At 45.6% G+C, this 20,929-nt stretch overlaps 3 protein-coding genes across 4 annotated transcripts; all 3 read left to right on the top strand.

Annotated features, from left to right (window-relative positions):
* The first annotated feature begins 30 nt into the window (after window positions 1–30).
* On the top strand, window positions 31–16,277 carry LOC136476169 (uncharacterized). The gene is made up of 12 exons (XM_066473899.1): window positions 31–236; window positions 331–540; window positions 797–881; window positions 4,380–4,455; window positions 9,977–10,153; window positions 10,458–10,563; window positions 11,706–11,815; window positions 11,929–12,018; window positions 12,091–12,171; window positions 12,366–13,172; window positions 13,609–13,770; window positions 13,872–16,277. The coding sequence occupies exons 1-11, from the start codon at window positions 59–61 to the stop codon at window positions 13,699–13,701; spliced, it is 2,013 nt and encodes a 670-aa protein (XP_066329996.1). The 5' UTR covers window positions 31–58; the 3' UTR covers window positions 13,702–13,770; window positions 13,872–16,277.
* LOC136471597 (uncharacterized) lies at window positions 4,861–6,773 on the top strand. 2 transcript variants are annotated; one of them, XM_066469341.1, is made up of 2 exons: window positions 4,861–6,435; window positions 6,666–6,773. In XM_066469341.1, exons 1-2 carry the CDS (start codon window positions 5,751–5,753, stop codon window positions 6,701–6,703), a joined length of 723 nt encoding a protein of 240 aa, XP_066325438.1. In that variant the 5' UTR covers window positions 4,861–5,750; the 3' UTR covers window positions 6,704–6,773. The 2 variants fall into 2 exon arrangements, with proteins under 2 accessions (XP_066325438.1, XP_066325439.1); XM_066469342.1 differs by having other exon boundaries at window positions 6,675–6,738.
* A 358-nt stretch (window positions 16,278–16,635) lies between the features above and the next one.
* On the top strand, window positions 16,636–20,809 carry LOC136476168 (chloroplast processing peptidase-like). Its single transcript, XM_066473898.1, has 6 exons — window positions 16,636–17,262; window positions 18,232–18,300; window positions 18,384–18,452; window positions 19,523–19,609; window positions 20,097–20,164; window positions 20,273–20,809. The coding sequence occupies exons 1-6, from the start codon at window positions 16,780–16,782 to the stop codon at window positions 20,424–20,426; spliced, it is 930 nt and encodes a 309-aa protein (XP_066329995.1). The 5' UTR covers window positions 16,636–16,779; the 3' UTR covers window positions 20,427–20,809.
* Window positions 20,810–20,929: the final 120 nt, after the last annotated feature.

Raw genomic sequence — 20,929 nt, 5'->3', positions numbered from 1 at the left:
CATTAAACCCTGCAGCCGTTCATCCCTATCTCCCCCTCTCAGCTCTGGGCCTCTGGCCATGCCGCCTCTCCTCTTCTCCCTCCGGGCCTCGCCCTGTTCAGGCTTCCCGCTCCGCCGCCTTCTTCTATTCCGCTGCTCCGCCTCCTCCGCTACCCGCTCCTCGTCGCTCGCCCCTTACCACGCCTCCTTCGCCCGCCGGATGGCCCTCGCCGGCATCCACCCGCACCACCGCATCGGTTCGCCCCTTCTCCCGCTCCGCTGTTTTAGTCACATTTCGTTTCAGTGGGTTTGAACTTGCTAATTCGGGTTAATTTTGTTGGTCGGTTGCAGCAGTCGGGGTCTCCGGCGGACCGGACTCGATGGCGCAGTGCGTGCTCGCCACGGCCTGGAAGAAGGCGGCGGCGCGGAAGGCCAGTGATGAGGAGGGACCCGTCGCCTCAGCATTCGTGGACGGGCTCCTAGGAGTTGTCGTCGACCATGGGCTGCGGCCCGAGAGCGCCGATGAGGCGCGTCTAGTGCGTGACCGCGTCCGCGGCATGGGTAATATCATATACTTAATCTCGTAGAATTTACTGTTTGGTCTTTAGTGAGAACTTTTATAGAGGTAGTCGAGCGCCTGGACACAATCTATACAGTTTAGGGGATTTCCAGCGTTTTCTGTTTCATTAAGAATGCTTAACCTGGGCTTGTGATCCTCAGGTCTTGTTTGTTTTGGAGGATTAGGGAGTTGTGGTGATAGCTGAAGTCATACCTCTGCCATTTGGCCGTTTTTTGAGGTTCTATGATTTTGTTGCAGGTGTTGAGTGTGAGATTGCTAAGTGTGAGTGGCCTGATGGTCGTCCAAAGCAAGGGCAGGTGCAAGAGGCTGCCCGCGAAGTGAGGTATTTGCCTTCCATTTTACTTTACCCCTTGTCTAACCTGATGCTACTGGGTTAATTTGACTTCCTGTAAACTTGGCATTTAGTGGCTCAAAGTTGGAAACCTGCTTATATTTAGTTTGTTCTGGTATTTATCTGAAATGCATAACGAATTTGTATTTTCTGGACATTGTTAACAACTTGTACCCCAAAATAGTCAGGGTTCCTTGTTAAAGCCTAACTGATGATGTTTATAGAACATATTACATATGAGATGAGTTTTTTGTACTTGTGTTCGCACAAAATATGTACAAATCAATGATCTGGCTGACTGGTTGGAAACCACAGTTTTGGCAACTCTATTTGGCAAAAGTGTCACTGTGACATCGTTGAATTTGGCCTATTGTGGCCCATGTTGTGTGTTGATGTGAGATTGTGGGTATTTAGTTCCACCTTGCGTGGTGAGGGTGAGTAAGACCGACATATGAGGTTTCTAGAGTACGTCTCCAACCCTGGGTAACCCTTTTATGTGAAGCAAGGACGAAAGCGTAAGCGGGTTGGTGGGAGTGTGTGCTTCACTCTGCGTGCAGAGCTGAGCCGTTTGAACTCAGGCGTTACAGTCGTGCCTTACATCTTCTGTGGACAAATTGTTTGTAACAACTGTGTCAAGAAATGCTTGTAGTAAACAATGTTATAATATGAGCAAAAATGATATTTCCCACAAAAATATCATGAGAGTAGGCACACAAGTGCTCTCCCAACATGATCATATACTGGTATTGAACAAGAGTGTATCATGTAGAATTGATATACAGGTGTATAACCAAATCTGGACACGAGTTGATTTTAATCATGGCTCTCGGTTTTGATTGAGATATTAGGGTCCATGACTAAAGACTCCTGCTCCCTTGAACAACACAGGACGATTTTAATCATGGCTCTCGGTTTTGATTGAGATATTAGGGCCCATGACTAAAGACTCCTGCTCCCTCGAACAACACAGGACCTCACTAACAGGACAAAACAACTAGTCAAGGAACTTGAAGACACTCTAAAATTACATAGACTGCTGCTAACTTTCAGAACAAGGCAACACAAAGATGTTACTCAACAGCAATAAAATGCTTTCTGAAGAATTAGAACGACAAGAAGCTTTGGTCAAAACACAAATTATCACCAAGTCCTCACACAAAAGTATATATGTCATTAATCCACAAGGTTTAAACCACTGTGCATGGTTAATTTCCCAGTGTTAGTGACAACCTAGCAACCTTGATCATATATCAGAAATATCACAAACAAGCTATCCAGATCAATAGAAGGAAAGACTAATGCTCACAGCGCGATGTGCCCAAACAAATCAATGATCGAGGCAAGGCACGGCTCACCAGCCACTGTCCCAGAAGTTCCTATGTGCCGTCGTTGCCGCTGGCATGGAGGACGGAGATACAGAGCTTAACTGCACCGCGAGTCACCAACATCACCTTGGCACCTTCTTCCAATCAGCTCACTGCACCGCGTAAGCGCGTGCGGGCGAGCCTGGGTGTTGTACCAGTCACCAACACCACCTTGGCACCTTCTTCCAATCCAATAACTGTACGAGTTCTGCAGTGCACTCACAGGCCAGTAGGAAAAAGGAAAACAGGGGAGATTTTTCCGAGGTTAGTTGAATACTAATGCTTATAGAGGAGATCAGCCATGGAAGAAGGTGACCAAGAACTGAGTCAGCTCCGTACTACGCGCTGCAGCTTCAATCCCAGCAGTCCATCCTCGATCTGTGCGCTCGCAGCCACTGCTGCACGGTGCACGCCCGACGGACTCAGGCATGGCCATTGCGCCACTGCCACTCTAGAATGAGAGCCGCCACTGCTTGTTCCACTCTGCTACTCAAAACCTAGCACTGCCTGTATTCCACGAGAAGTAGGGCTGGGCTAAAGAACAGAAGCAAGAAGGCCCAGAGAACAAGCTGGATTTGGCCCATAATCAGAATTTTCTACATTAAAATTCCATTAATCAACTACAATCATTTCTGTGACACATGGAGCATAATGCTAGGAAAGAGTTGCATCCGTAAGTTTGCCAACAATCACTAAATTAATGCTAAACTGTAACAAACCGTGTCTACTCCTGATACTGCTCTTGTATCCACTACACATTCTATATTTGTATAGTTTTATACTCCCTTCGTTCCAAATTATAGTTCACTTTAACTTTGTCAGTCAAACTCATGGAAAAAAATAGCGGGCTATAGCGGCGCTATAGCCGCGCTATAGCAGTGGGAGAAGCCTGCCGCTAAGCTATTGGTCTTTTTAACGCTATGACGACTTTCGCCACTTTTTGCCGCTATAGCGCCGCTATTTGCCGCTATAGCGTCGCTAAACGCTATGACGATTTTCTACTTATTAATTATCATTTGCTACTAATTTGGTATTTTGGACGGTTAAACTTTCATGAATCATGTTGTAATGTCATTTGGTATTTGGTAATGCTACCTAGAATTGTGGAACCTTAGAAACATATTTGTGTTCATCGAATTTCATATTTGCCATGTTTTTTTATCAATTGCTGGTGTTTTTCATGTTTTTTTTATAAAAACGCTATTTGGCATAGCGCCGCTATAGCTGCATAGCTTCTGGAAAAAATTGCCGCTATTTTCAATAGCCCGTTATTTTAAACAGTGGTCAAACTTCTCTAACTTCAACAAAGTTATAGAAAAATTCATCAAACTCTACAATATTAATTTAGTTCCATTAAAGTATCCTTGAATTATGTATTGATAATGCATTTATTATTTTAACTAAAAGATGTGCTCCTTCCATTCCAAATTATAAGACGTTTTAACTTTTCTATATAAATAGGTTTTGCTATGGACTTAGATATACACTATGTCTAGATACATAGTAAAAGTAATGTATCTAAAAAACTAAAACATCTTATAATTTAGAATGGAGGGGGTAATTGATATTAATATGTTTTTTTTTCTAAGAACTTGTTCAAAGTTAGAGAAGATTGATTTAGAACAAAACTAAAGTGAACTATAATTTGGAGCAGAGGGAGTAGAACATTTCCTATAGCCTTGAACTCTATAAATGCACAGATGATTTCAACCAATGCAAAGAACTATTTTTTTTAGCGGAAATGCAAAGAACTGTTGGACCCAAGAGGTAGGTATTCTAAAAAGACCACAACGTTCAACTTTGCGTAACATAAAGGGCGTACCCGGTGCAGAGAGCTCCCACTCTGTGCGGGGTGGTCTGGGGAAGGGTGTTAGTGGCAAGCCTTACCCTCGCCTGTGCAATGCGAGGAGACCGTGACTCGAACCCGGGACCTTCCGGTCACAGGCGGTAAGACTCTACCGCTTGCACCAGGCCCGCCCTTCTCAACTTTGCATAACATGATAAAATTTAAATGAATGTTGAGGCCTTTGTGGTATATTTGTGTATACTGACCCAACCTATGCACTGGCAATTTATTGTGTCAATTTATTCACCTTGATAAAGCCTCATGTGTTAATAAATTCAGGTACCAAAAACTACTGGACATTTGTATAAAGGAACAGATAGGAATCTTGCTTATTGCACACCACTCTGATGACCAGGTCTGTTAATTATTCTTGCTCTTTTGATGTTGATGGAGAAGTTATCCCAATTTTATAATTGTAGCTTAACAAATAAGACTTAGTTCTCAGTAGTAATTAACTTGGTATTAAATGATAATACTCCAGATAATTTACAAAATCTAGAATTCCCTCTTGTACAGTTATAAGCAATGTCTAGGAAAAAAGGGCCAGTTGATGAGTGTTTCCTTTTGTTGGTCAGTTGATGAATTCCTACTTGGTGACACATGCTCTGTTGCGCATTACTTTTTGAATTTTTTTGGTGAGGAACTGGAACTAGATAGGGTATTATTGTGTGGTTCTGTACTACCATGTCTTTTTTTGCCCATCCGTTTTCAGGCAAAACAAATGGATAGCTGATTGAGTGAACGAATAATATAGATTTCAGATTGAATGGACTTTTAAATTATATGTTGTAATTGTAACAGTACCCATTGAAGCATCAAATTGAGGTTTTGTGAATAGGCTGCACACTTGCATGATGTGTATTTGGTTTCCATGGTATTTACTATTAGGATATGTATAATCCTGCACTAATCATAGATTGGGTGTAATCCCATAGATAGGCTAGCTGCCATATATAGCCTAGGATTCTTTCTATGTATAGCCTAGGATTGCTTCCTTGTACAGGGTATAGCTTTCCATATGTGTAATTTCCTTGTATACATATTAGCTATATATGAAAGGCTCCCCACCCACATTCAGTGTGTGGTGATTCCCTCCTTTCCTGTCTATTCTACATGGTATCAGCTTAGCCGATCCTCCTTCCCACCGCCCCCCCTCTGCTGTCCCTCCCTCCTCCCATTAGGGTCGCCATGACGACTGGATCTGCCACCAGCTCCTCCTCCTCCAGCACCACGAACAGCCTGGGCTCCCTCTCTGCCCCTGCTGTCTTCGTTGCCCCCTATGCAACGATCAATGTCAAGAACCACATCCCGGTGACCCTGGAACTGACGAGGCCCAATTTCAACCAGTGGGAACCGTTCTTCACTTCTCTCTGCGGGAAATTCGGCCTTCTTTCCCACATCACGGAGGAAGCTGGCTCTCCCGACCCTGCCTGGAACATCGCCGACGCCTGCGTCCGTAGTTGGCTCCTTGGCTCTGTTGGGCCGGATGTCCTCGGCCTGGCGACGGCACCAGATCAGACCGCGCGTGCCCTCTGGCTCGCCATCAGGTGCCTCTTCGAGGCCAACAAGGCCCCGCGCGCCATCTTCCTGGGTCACGAGTTCTACTCCATGACCTAGGGCGACTCCCCCGTCAACGACTACGCCCAAAAGATGAAGGCCACCGCCGACGCACTCCGTGATGTCGGTCGCGTCATCACCGACTCGGAGCTCGTCCTCAACTTCCTGCGCGGCCTCAACCCCCGCTTCGCCAGCACCGCCGACAACATCGCCGACTCGCACCCGTTGCCGGACTTCGCCACTACGCGCGAGAAGCTTGTCCTCAAGGAGCTCCGCCTCGCCAACGAGGGCACCGTGGCAGCCCAGACGGCGTTCCACGCCGCGTGCGGCACTGCCTGCCGCACTGTCTCCAGCGCCACCGGCGGTAGCTTCACCGGCTATGGTGGCGGCTCCAGCAGCGGCGGCAGCAGCGGCGGGAAGGGCGGCGGCAATGGCCGCTGGAAGAAGAAGGGCAAGGGCGGCGCCCCGAAGTCTGCTGCATCGGCGGCTCCGTGGCTCTACTACCCGCCCTGGACTGCTGCGCCGCATCAGCAGCCATGGCGTCCACCAGCGTGGGGCGGCCCTGGCGTGCTCGGGGCTCCTCCCCCGGCCCAGGCCCACACGGCCTTTGCCCCCGCTCAGTTGTCCGGCGCCACGAACTCCTCTCTGCCTCCTCACCAGCAGCAGGGCGGCTGGGATCAGGCAGGCCTCATCGCTGCCCTGAACCAGATGTCGCTTCAGGGGTCCTCCCCCTGGGTCTTCGACACTGGTGCCACTGCCCACATGTCATCCTCGGATGGTATACTCCTGTCCCGTCTCCCTCCTCCTTCTGGCATCACGGTTGGCGATGGCACTACCATTCCCATCACCTGCCGTGGACCATCTAAATTACACTCCCCGCACTCTACCTTTCATCTTCATGATGTTCTGGTTGCCCCTGCTCTAGTACGCAACCTCCTTTCAGTTCGTCAATTCACCCGTGACAATGCTTGTTCCGTTGAATTTGACTCTTGTGGCTTTTCTGTCAAGGACCAGCAGACCGGGCGCGTGACTCTTCGCTGCAATAGTGGTGGCGACCTCTACACCTTCCCCACCACACCGTCCACTTCCTGCAGCCTCGCCATCACGTCGTCCCTGTGGCATCACCGCCTTGGCCACCCCGGCCCATCCAGCCTCGCCACTCTACGGAACATGTCGGCCATCTCCTACAATAAGCACTCGCCTTGCCTCTGCCATGCATGTCAACTTGGCAAGCACGTGCGACTCCCGTTTAGCCATTCCACCTCTGTAACTAGTGCCCCATTTGATTTACTACATTGTGATGTGTGGACATCTCCCGTGCCTAGCAACTCCGGTTTTAAATATTATCTCGTCATACTCGATGATTTTTCCCATTACTGCTGGACATTCCCACTGCGCCACAAATCTGAGGTGCACCGGCATCTTGTCGAATTCTTTGCCTATGCTACAACACAATTCAGCACCACACCCAAATCCCTCCAAGCAGATAATGGCACCGAATTCGTTAACCACGCCACCGCCACACTCCTCAGCAGCCAGGGCACTACCCTACGCCTCTCCTGCCCCTATACGTCCCCGCAAAATGGCAAGGCCGAACGCATACTCCGCACTATCAACAACACCATCCGCACCATGCTCCTCCATGCCTTCATGCCTCCTCCTTACTGGGCTGAGGCTCTCACCACAGCCACCACCCTCCTCAATCGGCGTCCCTCCTCCTCCATCCACCACCAAATACCTCATCAAATTCTCTATGGCACTCTCCCAGATTACTCCTCCCTCCGTGTCTTCGGGTGCCTTTGCTATCCAAACCTCACCGCCACCTCCCCCCACAAACTCGCTCCTCGCTCCGCCCCGTGTGTTTTCCTCGGATACCCATCCTCTCACAAGGGCTACCGCTGCCTCGACATGAATACTCGCCGGATAATCATCTCCCGCCATGTCATATTCGACGAGTCAGTGTTCCCATTCGCGGCAGCACCATCGGCGGCCTCTGTGCCGCCCTCACTTGAATTTCTGATGCAGGGACTTTCTTCCTCGACGACAACAGTGAGCACTCCTCCGCCGCTCCCTGAAACCAGCGAGGATCCAGCCCCTGCGCTCCTGGACCCAGCTGTTATCCAGCTGGGCCCCCTGGTTGCCTCTACGGGCGGGCACCCACCGCCTGCTCCGCCTGCGGGCGGGCAACAGCCGCCAGCTGCTCCACAGCCGGGGCGCCAGCGTTTCGGCATCGTCTTCACTCGCCGCAGCCGAGTTCCTGCGGCTGACCCCGTGGCTCCCCTGGCGCCGGTTCCTGTGGCTGCTGCACCGCCCACCGAGGTCGTCACCCCTGCACCATCTGCTCCGCCACCATCTGCTCCGCCACCTGCAGCGACCCAGCAGCCTGCTGCACCACCAACCCGGCCTGTGACACGGTCACAGACCGGCTCCCTGCGCACTGTCCAGCGCTACGGCTTCACCACCTCCGTCGCCTCGCTGGTGCCGGCGAACTATCGCAGCGCCCTCGCCGACCCCAATTGGCGCGCTGCGATGGCCGATGAGTACAAGGCGCTGATCGACAATGGCACTTGGCGCCTTGTCCCTCGGCCCCCTGGTGCTAACATTGTTACTGGGAAGTGGCTGTTCAAGCACAAATTCCACTCCGACGGTTCCCTCGCCCGGCACAAGGCGCACTGGGTCGTCCGCGGTTTCTCCCAGGAGGCCGGCGTCGACTACGACGAGACCTTCAGCCCGGTCGTCAAGCCTGCCACGATCCGCACCGTGCTCAGCATTGCTGCGTCCCGGGATTGGCCTATCCGCCAACTCGACGTGAAGAATGCCTTCCTCCACTGCAATCTCGAGGAGACAGTCTACTGCGAGCAGCCCAAAGGCTTCGTCGACCCTGCTGCTCCTAATTCCGTTTGTTTGCTGCAGAAGTCCTTGTATGGACTTAAACAGGCGCCGTGAGCTTGGAACCAGCGCTTCTCCGCCTTCATCAGCAGCATCGGCTTCACCACATCCAAGTCGGATGCCTCCCTGTTCATCTACAAGGCTGGAGCTGACATGACTTACCTTCTCCTCTACGTTGATGACATCATTGTCACCGCGTCGTCACCGGCTCTACTCCTGCACGTCGCCTCCCGACTCTCTCTGGAGTTCGCCATGACGGACCTTGGTGACCTCCAGCACTTCCTCGGCATCTCGGTGACGCGGGACAGCAGTGGCCTATTCCTATCCCAACGGCAGTACGCCGTCGAGCTTCTTCAGCGCGCTGGCATGTCTGAATGCCACCCGACCGCTACCCCGGTGGATGCCTGGACCAAGCTGTCCTCCACTGAGGGCGCTCCCGTCGCCAACCCCTCGGAGTACAGGAGCCTGGCGGGAGCCCTCCAGTACCTCACTCTGACGAGGCCAGACCTGGCCTATGCTGTGCAGCAGGTCTGCCTCTTCATGCATGACCCTCGTGAGCCGCATCTTGCGTTGATCAAGCGCATCTTGCGCTATGTCAAGGGCTCGCTATCTGCAGGCCTTCACTTGAGCTCCAGACCTGTAGATCAGCTCACAGCCTACTCTGATGCCGACTGGGCTGGCTGCCCGGATACACGTCGCTCTACTTCAGGCTTCTGCGTCTACCTCGGCGACAACCTGGTCTCATGGTCTTCCAAGCGACAGACGACTGTGTCGCGCTCCAGTGCCGAAGCTGAGTACCGTGCGGTGGCCCATGCGGTTGCTGAGTGCTGCTGGCTGCGTCAGCTCCTCCAGGAGCTCCACATCTCCATTCCGCTAGCGACGGTTGTCTACTGTGACAATGTGAGCGCCGTCTACATGGCTGCCAACCCTGTCCACCACCGCCGCACGAAGCATATCGAGATTGACATCCACTTCGTCCGTGAGAAGGTCGCTCTGGGACAGTTCAGGGTTCTCCATGTTCCTTCTGCACACCAGTTTGCTGACATTATGACCAAGGGTCTGCCCGTCCAGCTCTTCACTGACTTTCGGACCAGTCTGTGCGTCCGTGATGCTTCCGCTACGACTGCGGGCGGGTATTAGGATATGTATAATCCTGCACTAATCATAGATTGGGTGTAATCCCATAGATAGGCTAGCTGCCATATATAGCCTAGGATTCTTTCTATGTATAGCCTAGGATTGCTTCCTTGTACAGGGTATAGCTTTCCATATGTGTAATTTCCTTGTATACATATTAGCTATATATGAAAGGCTCCCCACCCACATTCAGTGTGTGGTGATTCCCTCCTTTCCTGTCTATTCTACATTTACGTACAGTCATACTTTTTGTGTTAGAATTTATCTGAATGAGTCCAGTCATGTAAATGCAGGCAGAGCTCTTTGTTCTCAGACTATCTCGCCAAAGTGGGGTTTTAGGGCTTGCTGGTACAGCCTTTGTGTCTCAGTTGTTTGCATCTAATGTAAAATATGATGGGGAGAATTTTCGACGGTATGGCATTCTTCTTGTGCGGCCTATGCTTGAGTTTTCAAAAGATGACATGTATAAGGTGAGTTAAATCTCTTATGGACTTATTAACGTGTTACCACTTACCAGTGGGCTGGCAGACATTTTCTCAGACCTTCTGATTATTGAGATTGGCTAGACATCTTATATTTAAGTGTGTTCTTACAACTTCAACAATTTCTCAATCGGAACCAAAAGGATCTTTTTGTTGATTTAATCCCTTTTTTTTTGAATAAGAAATTTCTTATGGACAGATTGAAGTGTATTGCCAATGTTTCTTGTTGCCAATCAGTTTAAGAATCATCTTTTCATATTTTAGTACCTAATTTTTCAATCTTTTTTCACAGATATGTCAAGGTAGTAATCAATCCTGGGTGGAAGATCCAACAAATACTAATATGAAGTATGCTAGAAACCGAATTCGGTCGTCTTTAAGAAAATTATCCACTGAAGGTCAAGCTGTACTTAAGCTGCCATGTTTGATTCAATATTATAGTCCTTTTATGTTGTTTTCACAATTAATTTGTTATGTATTCAATTTTAAATTCATATATCGTGCAGGATCGATGTTTATCAAAGTTGCGCATGCTTTTAGTTAATCAAATAATCAACTACACAATTTGAAAACTTGAAATGCATAACCCATAGACATTCACCAAAATTACTGAGCTTGGTTGACCATGGCTGACAACGCCTGGATAGTGTTATGGTACATCCCCCAGTTGTGGGTCTGCCAACCAAAAAGGGACCATTTTCAGCATGTTCCTAGGTGGGTCTGGCCTTCCTTTGGTCCCTTTTCTCAACCCTTAAGAAAATTCTTTGCTGGGCTATCATCCCCCATAGGTTGGGGTTTTTTAAATCTATTTTTGCTTTGTTTTGATTGAACATGGCTACATTTTGCACAAACGAAAGTCCGCCTTCTGTTTGAGCCTGATGTCCCTCTTGTTTTCTGTGGTTAGGTGCCATGCTAGTTATCATAACAAACTCTGTGATTCATTTACTTGAATAATCACTGCTTGCCAGGTGGAGTTACCTCTTGTACTTGAAAACTGTGCAACCTTTCATGTTTCTTGTCCAAGTTAGACTCTTCTGGGAAGGCTGCATTTCGCCACAGTAGAAGTATGTCATTGATGCACATAAATCACGGATATCTGGCTAGTAGGTGTCTCAATGTCTGCACATTTCTTGAGGGCTAAAACATGACCTTCGTGCTACCAGATGAATAACTAAAGTTGTGTCTATGTTAAACTAGTACACCGTCTGGTCACAGAAATAAGTATCTCTTTTTTTTACAACAATATGGCCTGCAAAACAACTTTGACCGTTAGTTTAATAGTTTCAATTATAGTTTATTATGAAGTGCAAGAAATTTTAAAAAATATGAAAGTAGTTTCCAGGATAATTTTTTTATATATTGTCACATCATCTTTTTTCTATCAAAGTATTAAAAAGTTGTTGATATTCAGATTTTTTTTTAAAAAAGTTCCACTGCAACATCCCAAACTACTCGTCTTCTGTTTCTGCAGGGAGTATGTGTGCAATTAGCCTCGAGTGCATGAACACACATTATTCTGATAAATTCTTGTTTACATCAGGTACCTTTCTCTCAGGAGTTCATGAACTGATAAGCGCATGCCGGCTGACACGGGCATTTGTTGATTGTGCTTGCAGTATGATTGCAAAGCAGTCTGTGTCAATATCGGAGGTCCATCCTTGCTCTCTACTTAGATATGAAGTTTCCTAGCCTTAGGTGATTCTTGTGTTATTATTGTGTTTCTAGGCTGGCTTCTTCTCTTAAATATGTTTTCTGTCTTGCAGTATGGATATGCTATTATTGACCTGGAAAACCTTGATCCGTTAAATGTTGACGACCTTAGTCTTTCACAATATTTAGCATATATCTTGCAGGTATGCATTAAATTGGATACTTTATTTGTTGGTAGTAGCAGATTTAATTCTTCATTTTTTTCTCTTTTGCAGTTTGTTTCACAAAGGCACAGGCCACTTCGTGGTAGATCTGCTCGACTGCTACTCGATTACATCCGTAGCAGTCCCTGCAAGGTTTGTTCTACTTGACGATTTCAGTGTTGTCTTGGAAACTTCTGAAATGATCAAATTAGTAGGACAGACATTTGTGGCTCTATATGCTGGTTCATGATAGATGAAATATAAAACATATATGCTTACATGAATACATGATTAGTCATTATGCAGTCGCTTAGGAATTCATTCAGCAGTGCTTGATTCTCATGCAGGCTGCCCTTACTGTAGCTGGTTGTTACCTTTGTGCTGTTCCAAGGTCTAAAGGTACAAAAGTACTTGTTTGTTGTTCTGTTGACTGGATCGAGTCATCTTCTGCTGAAACTTCCTACAAGTGTTCCTATGAAGAGCAGGCACCTCCAGTACCTGCTATTGATCACATAGTCCTTGAAGGACATCTTCAGGCTAATCAGTCTATACAGAACCACTCGGACATACATTTTCTGTATTCCAAATCTTCCATAGATGTTCTGAACAAAGCGAAGGATCTCAACATAATAGATGATTTTACATTAGAAAAGCTCCATTACTTACGAACAGATGAGCACGATAAATTTATTGTGAAAGAACATAAACACGAAGAACAGGACCTGGAGGAAACAAAATTTCCTGATTGTAATGTTTTAAGCCTTTGTCCTGGTGAAACATGTCACTTTATGAGCAAATTCTTGATTACATGGAAAGCGCCAGAAGATGTCAATGAAATATGTTTGCTTGAAAATAAAGAATCTCTGTCCAAGTTTTGTACTGTGAATTTGGGTGGAAGTCTTGAAGTCCGGCACATGGTTGATACTGACTGGTTGTTCCTTGCTGAAGTTTGTAACACCCCTTCAGTGGAAGAGACCCTTAGTGATCCAAAAGCATCCTGTACCAAGATGGAAATGGATCCTGCACCGCATCACTCCAGATTCTTGCAACATTCAGCACAAAAAGCTCTTCAGATCCTTAGATCTATTCCAGCTGCTGCAAGACGAACACTTCCAGTACTAACCAATGCGCAAGGTGACGTAGTGTGTATACCGGTAAGTATAAGTATAGCCATCAGCATTACCTGATTTTCCTTGGAGTTGATGCTTTCAGTAATTCAATGTCTTTTGCTTTAAGAGAGGTCTTCTCCAATATCCTATCCGCTAACTCGATTGTAGTAATTATATTTAACTACTGCATGGCAAGTTAGACAACCTATCAACACTACCTGTAGAGTAAGTTAATGTGGGCAGTTACTGTATCACAATGTCCATTGGAAATTAGTGGCATCCTGGATTTAAAGGTTCTGGAGGCTTGGTGATAAATTGCATGCAATACTTTGGGTGATATTATATAGCCTTTTCTGAGAACTGGCTGGTTTTCTTGTACAATACAATTATGCTGTGTTTGCTACTTGCTGTAAATAAAAGTTGGTATTTTTCCTCTGGATAAACTTGTTATCGTGCTCAAGCTAATATTTCTCCTTATCAGAGTGTTGGCTTCAGATGTTGCCCTAGTCTATTGATAGAAGCAATATTTTGTCCAAGAGTACCTCTCGGTGGAGGATACAGTTCATATTTATGATTGATTGAGCTTTGTTTTGGATGAAATGAAACATTGGGTGGATATTCACTGCTGGGATAGTGGCTGCTGGTAAATATCTGCTGCAAAGGATTCTGAGTCACTTAGTTTATCATAATCTCTGTGCTTCTTATAACCTTATCTTAATGTTTTGTTCTTGTTAACCTCTACAGTTGCTGAATGATGCAATCTGTCTCGGCATCTTTGACTCAACCGTTCAACTTCTGCGACCAGTCCCAGTGGATCTTGAGTAGAAATGTTTACTTTGGCTTTCCCGTGACAGACAAGGTTGGTTATAACTGATAAGAGAACATATACAGCAGGGACAAGATTATGTAATCGCACTGAAGATACAAATAGAAATAATGTAAGCATACAGGTTCTTACAGGCGGGCCCAAGGGTTATTAGTATTTTGCCTATGCATCTTGAGTTTCTGAGTTTGCTCTTCCTCACTGATATAAGGATGATAGGTCCATCATGCTTAGGTATCTGTTGTGTAAAAGGATGAGCAATCAGGACACCAAGTATGCTGAATGGTGGGAGGGGCATCAATGCATCATCAAGGTCAACTTGTAGTCCCCAGTGTCGATCTGACATACCATGGATATAATTTGTTGGGATGATATCTGGTACAAATGCAAATTGATCTTTTTCTGCCAGTGTACAAGGTTTGTTCCGAAGGTTGTCAGAATATGAAACTTCCACTGCATTCCTTAGGCAACCATGGCATCCGCAACCCCCCTTTTTGTTTATTACAAGTGGCATTCTGACAGTGCCCCCTTAGCTTGGATCAAGACTTGTTGCCCCCCTGAGCTGGACGGTCTTTGTATATCCGACTTGCAAAAGATGAGTTGGCCTCTCCGAATGAGGTGGCTGTTGCAAAAACTGAACTTAACAAACCTTGGTCGACCTTTCCCGTACATGTTTATCAATGTGTACGGGCTTTCTTCTCCATGGCGGTCTGTACTGAAGTGGGTGATGGAGCATACACCCTCTTCTGGTTAGATAAGTGGATACATGGACAATATATAGCTGATATTGCTCCCCGTCTGTTTGCCTTGGTGCCCAAGCGGAAGACCAACAACCAGATGGTTTTCACTGACTTGCAGGGGCCTTGAATGTTGGTGCCCTTGATCTGTGGGATCTCCTTGCTCAAGTGAATTTGCAGCCCGAAGTGGATGATAGCACATTTGGCGTCTTGCACCTTCTGCGGAATATTCAGCAAAGTCGGCTTATGATAGTTTCTTCCAAGGATCAGTATATTTTGGCCCTTGGAAACACATTTGGAAGAGTTGGGTTCCGGGTAAATTTCGCTTCTTCATGTGGTTGGTTGCCCTATTGGATGGTTGATCGGCTGGCTCACCGGGGGTTGCCCATTGTCTGATCAAGAAAGTGAAACAGTTAATCACCTTTTGGTAGCATGTGTTTTCTCGTGGCGGTTTTGGTTTGGGTTGCTGCAAAGGTTGGAGCTGCATAACCTCTCTCAGCCGGGAGTGTTCCTTCGATGGCTGGTGGTGTAAAATCAGAGCAGGTGGACGGGCAGATTCAACAAGGTCTAAATTCTATTTTAATTCTGGGAACATAAACCATTTGGAACCACCGTAATCCCTTTGTTTTGATGGAGCCTCATCAAATCTTGAGAGCATCACACTGTTGGCCGTTGAGATGAGATTATGGGGTTTGGCAGGGGCTAAGGGCATTGCTTACCTAGCTGCCTTATCTGATGGGAGGACTTAAAAGGTGTTCTGTACTCCTGGTCGTGGTAGTGATATGTGGTGTATCATGGGCAATTTACCTATCTGAGAGTGTTAAGTCGTTGGTGTGTGTTTTTGCAAGTTTTTTTTCCCACCCAGTTTTTCTTGTTCTTAATACAATAATACGTAGCTCTCCTGCGTTTTCAGGAAAAAAAAGTGACATTCTGTGGCTGCTGGTGGGTATAATCACCTCAGGCAGGATGAATGCTAACATGCTATTCTCTTGAACATTTACACAATCTATGGATTTTTTAACTTTTAAGCCAATATCAATATGGTCTGTGATCTTTTGGGAGGAACACTGAACTTGTAGGGCGTGATTGGTTTCCTATTTGGCTTTGCCAAGCCGGCGGTGTGCAAGTTTGATGATTGAATGAGGAGTTCGGCCTGGCCGCCGGTTGCTGAAGATGCTCTAGCCGTGCTGAGGCGCGCGAGCAAGATGAAACAGAAAGTACATGGCGCTTGGTCGGGTGGGCAATCGATCTGCAACGCGCAACAGATAAAACACAAGAACCAATCAGCGTCATCCCGCACGCATTGAGCCTGCGAGCGGTGTCCTAGCTCCCATGTACACGCTGAGCCTGGCAAGCGGTGGTCCGGCTCTCATAGTCTCATGTATGAGCCCAAGCTTGGCAGTTGGCACATACAAGAAGTCAAGAGCCAATTACCATGTAGTTTGGCTTCCATGTATGAGCCCAAGAACGAATCACGCGCGTAGTATGATCTTATCCTGTTTTACTGGCAAGTCTTGTGTGTGCTATAGTTTTGGCAGAAACGTTTGCTAGAGATATGGCCATTTTAGTTTCAGCTAAACAATTCGGCATCACGACTCACTGTCATGATTAACTTGATTACTTCAAAGGAAAGCCATCCTAAGTTGCAATGCAGGTCAGTTTAAAACCATTTCTTTTTAAATAGTTCATTATCTGGAAAAGGGTATTTCAATTTCTCAGAAGCTCCTTCCACTTGCATCATATAAACGGATGTAAAGTTAAGCTGACCTCAGAGGTTGTCCAGAATTTGGAGCGCAGGAATTTCGAATGTATAAAGCTTAAACAGTGCATTTGATCGGTTCGCGGATTCCATCGAAATCTTCTCAAAAGTTATACGTACAATTTTTTTTAAAAATAAAATTGAATATTACTAGCATGCTTAGTATTTAAGCACACCACACCGGCCACTAGCTTACGCTTATCCTACCTTCCAGTCTTCTTCCCTCCCTCCGGTCCATCCCCAACCCAAATCAGCGGCTGGCACGGACGCCACGCCGGCGAGCCGCGCGGCCGGAGGACCACTGCCTCCTGCATATCGCCGGTTTCCGCGGCCATGTCATCCGTCCACTTCTTCCCTGCTTCCTCCCAGACCCCGGTCCCCGCCCGCCTCCTCAAAACTTCCCCAAAGCCACCCCTCCCGTGCACCCGCACCCTGCCCACCACCGCTTTCCAGAGCGTCGGCGGCAATTGCAATGCGTGGCGCTGCCCGTACCTACGGCTGCGGCGGAGGGTCCGCACCCCCGCAGCGCCGGCCGACGCGCCGTCTGTGGGCCCCGACGGCGGGAGCGGGGGCGGCGGCGCCGGGGGAGGGAGCGGAGGGGAGGAGGAGGAGGAGGAGGAGGAGGAGGAGGGGGAGAAGAAGGAGAAGGGGTTGCTGCCCGAGTGGATGAACGTGACCACGGAGGACGCCAAGACGGTGCTGGCCGCGGTGGCTATCTCGCTCGCTTTCCGAACCTTCATCGCTGAGCCGCGCTTCATCCCCTCACTCTCCATGTTCCCCACCTTCGACGTCGGCGACCGCATCGTCGCCGAGAAGGTGTGTTTCCTCTCCATTCCCTCCATTTTCGGTTTTCGGTTTTATTCATGTGCTTAGCTCAGATGGCAACTTGGAACTCCGGTTGCTCAAATACCTAAGCATTTCGAATGAATTTTGTGCCTTTTTGACAAATGTATGCTGTTATGCACCATTAATACAAATTCAATGAAAAGGTAAAATGATATGTTGGTGGTATTGAATTTTTTTTTTCTTTGTGAATATGTGGTAGTTTCAATCTGGGTTACTGCTGTTTTCCTCAACTACCGTAGTCATGAGCTTATTTTTGTTGGGAGTTGATATCCTATAAGGCAGGACCTAAGTTTCCTATTTCACTTGTCTATAGCATATATGGACTCAAATTATTCACTCAAGGTTTCATAAACTTTGCTGTCCACATTTTGTAGAAGCTCTTGGTGTGTAGCAACATCTTTGTTCAAATATGATGTTCTAATTTGGTTCTAAGTGAAACTACACATATTGACTACTATACATAAGAGCAATCTTCAGTCAATATGCTCTAAATCTCTTGTTAGTTATTTTGTAGTTCCGGAGCCATTTAATTTGGATGCAACTCAAGAATTCAGTTCCAATACTTTCAGCATATTATATTTTTTAAACTGCGCTATGTTTTGTACATAATTCTTATGCCGAAGTACATGATGTTACCAGGAACTGGATTTTGTGGGTCTGTCAAGTGGTAACTGGTGCCTAATGGCTAATGCACTTCGAAGCTAATATTGCTTGGCTTTATCTAGTTTTATCTTTTTATTAGTTGGTTTGTAGACTAGTTCACTTTAATCTTTCACATTTTCTAACTCGGATAACTTGTTTAATCCATTTGAATTTGCATGATGACACTATGGCCCACTATATTCTGGATATGTTTGTCTTTGCTGAAAGATGAAATCTGATGTTAAGTAAGAAAAGATATTATTTCATTGCATAATTGACCGTGTTAACATTTCTCAGGTTACTTACTACTTTAGGAAGCCATGTGTCAATGATATAGTAATTTTCAAAAGCCCGCCAGTGCTGCAGGTACTTGCAGGTACACATATGTGCATTGTTTTTTGATGATATATGTTGTTTATTGATTTAGAATCTTTCATATTCCTTTTCAGGAGGTTGGGTATACTGATAATGATGTTTTCATCAAAAGAGTAGTTGCCAGGGAGGGCGATGTTGTTGAGGTTTGTTTCAAAATCAGAAACTATTCTATTATGAATGCCACTATATCTCTTGAGTGTAAAGACTCAATCATTTTCTCTTTGTCCCTGAATTCCTCTTTGAGACAAAACAATTAACTGTGCACAGATGATAGTTATGATGCGGTATAGCAACAAGTTCTTAATGTTATTTGTTTTTCTGGTTTGTCTACTGCTTTTATTGTTCCATTGGTCGCATTTGTTACCTAAGGCATAAACCAAACAGGAGACCTTCTCAAATGTCATGTTGGAAGGAACTGAGGACCTGGTTGAATAGATGAGATTTGAATCCAAATCTTGAACTAAATCATCCTGGAGCAATCTCTTCCAAGCACCTCCTGATATTGTAATTCTCCATATAGAAGGAAAAAAGGATTTCCAAAATATGCATACAAAACAACTTTGTAATTTTATTACCATTCTATTGCTCCCTGTGCTTGCTATGTCCAACCTGTTGCTTCTTTACCACTTCTGCACGTCTGTCATGATGGAAGTCTTGTATTTCACCAAGTTCAACAGGATGGCTTTATCCCAAACACATGGTCACTTGGCTAGCCACCACTGTGTGGATGTTGAATTCAGCTGCAGGCAAACCTTTGTCTGCTTCATATCCATTCATACCAGGCACAATGACAGTGACTGTTGGTGTGGATACCAAATCTGAGGTCTTATTGTGATAAAAAAAAATCTGAGGTCTTATTCTCCCAAGTTGGTGTCAACAGTTACTGTCTGCTGGTTTCCATATATTTACGTTTACCACAGCTGATTGTTTTCTGTTGCATGCTAGAATTATCCACAACATATTCTTTTTTTCCACAACGGCATGCTAGAATTATCAAGGACTCATAAAAGTGATTTAGTCTTAATAAGTACTTATAATAGTGGAAGAGATAAGAAGAAAAACATACTATTAGTTCATTCAAATTGCATTACTCATGGTTAATCCTATTGTTGATGTGAGTTTATGTTCAAGAAAATGCCATAGATATTAAGTACTTGTTTATTTGTATGTTACTGCACAATTTTCTTATGTTTTGTTGCCTGGTGCGTCGCAGGTTCACGAAGGAAAACTTGTTGTGAATGGTGAGGCTAGAAATGAAGAATTCATTCTTGAGCCACCTTCTTATGACATGAACCCTGTGGTATGATTTTTCTGGGCTGCTCATGGGTAACATGTGAAATCCCCACACCCTGCGACACTTTCTATGACAAACAAATGGCAGATACAATAATTACGTTTTGTTGGACTACAGACTCCCGGCAGTGACTGTATTGTTGTTTGATAGATGAATTTATAGGTTATGTGACCTGCTCTTAAAATTTGTCACTTCATGAAAAAATGCATTTTGAGTGGCTCAATGCCATGTTATGCCAAATTATGAATAAGACAAAGCTGATATATTTTGAATCACATTAGTCAATGAAATTTGAGTTGCATCTTTCTTGAGAACACCCACCCAATTGAATGCAAATGCCTAGCAACATGCACAGATTAGTTGTTGTATAAATAGGGTTTCTTTTGCTTTATGCATGAATGATGTCTTTATGCTAGAATTTACTTTTCCAATCCTTGTAAAAGCATGCTGATTTTTCATGTTTTTTTTTTGTTTACTTAACCATGTGATGCAGCAAGTACCTGAAAACACCGTTTTTGTGATGGGAGATAATCGAAACAACAGCTATGATTCACATGTGTGGTAATACGTCAGTTCCATTCAAATTTCTGTTTTATTTTCTCATGTTGCCATTAATGCCATTTCAGAATTTGAATTTAATTGACCGGCACCATTGCACAACCTTTGCAGGGGCCCTCTTCCAGCAAAGAACATATTGGGGAGATCAATTTTTCGGTACTGGCCTCCTGGTCGAATAGGGGGTACTACCAAGGGTTGCTTCAACCCTGAATTAAACCCTGAAACAAAACAAGGATCGCTTATTGATGTCAAATTGACAAAGTAGGAAGTTGATTAGTTTTGGTGGTGCCTGATGTGTAGTGGAAGCTTCCCACTTTAGATTATTCCTCTTTTGGTAGAATGTCACGGAGGAATCCTTTGTGGCATGTAGCTCCGTTAGAAATCAGAGAGTATTAAGACATTTCATTCTCATTGGATTGGAATGAATGACCAAAAGGCACAGAAACCATTTTGTCTCAGGGTTTCTTGGCTTTTTGCCTTGTTGTATACTAGGGAAACTTGATATCATCTTCTGTTTTTTGGAAGATGCCTCCTAATCAAGCTGGAAAAAAATATGGTCCCACTGTTGAAATCGAGAGTTTGGAACATGATGAAATCCGTGTATGACATGAGACGCAAGTAAAATGTACATCCTGTAATGGAGAACATGTTCATTCAGTGTGCTATGCCGTGTGGTTGAACAGTAGTCCATAAGGTATCATAAATTACTACATCCGTGGTTACTATGCTGTCTTAGTTCTGTCCAAAGCCAAACTTGTTTAATTTTAT

Source organism: Miscanthus floridulus, chromosome 8 (assembly GCF_019320115.1).
Source record: "Miscanthus floridulus cultivar M001 chromosome 8, ASM1932011v1, whole genome shotgun sequence".
NCBI classification, from domain to species: Eukaryota; Viridiplantae; Streptophyta; class Magnoliopsida; order Poales; family Poaceae; genus Miscanthus; species Miscanthus floridulus.
This window is presented reverse-complemented; position numbering and strand designations above follow the sequence as displayed.

Coding starts and splice junctions, on each gene's coding strand:
- LOC136476169 (XM_066473899.1), top strand. CDS start 59: ATGCCGCCTCTCCTCTTCTCCCTCCGGGCCTCGCCCTGTTCAGGCTTC. Junction 10,154..10,457: donor CAAAAGATGACATGTATAAG/GTGAGTTAAATC, acceptor CTTTTTTCACAG/ATATGTCAAGGTAGTAATCA. Junction 12,172..12,365: donor TCCGTAGCAGTCCCTGCAAG/GTTTGTTCTACT, acceptor ATTCTCATGCAG/GCTGCCCTTACTGTAGCTGG.
- LOC136471597 (XM_066469341.1), top strand. CDS start 5,751: ATGAAGGCCACCGCCGACGCACTCCGTGATGTCGGTCGCGTCATCACC. Junction 6,436..6,665: donor CCACATGTCATCCTCGGATG/GTATACTCCTGT, acceptor TTTTCTGTCAAG/GACCAGCAGACCGGGCGCGT.
- LOC136476168 (XM_066473898.1), top strand. CDS start 16,780: ATGTCATCCGTCCACTTCTTCCCTGCTTCCTCCCAGACCCCGGTCCCC. Junction 17,263..18,231: donor ACCGCATCGTCGCCGAGAAG/GTGTGTTTCCTC, acceptor AACATTTCTCAG/GTTACTTACTACTTTAGGAA. Junction 20,165..20,272: donor AGCTATGATTCACATGTGTG/GTAATACGTCAG, acceptor CAACCTTTGCAG/GGGCCCTCTTCCAGCAAAGA.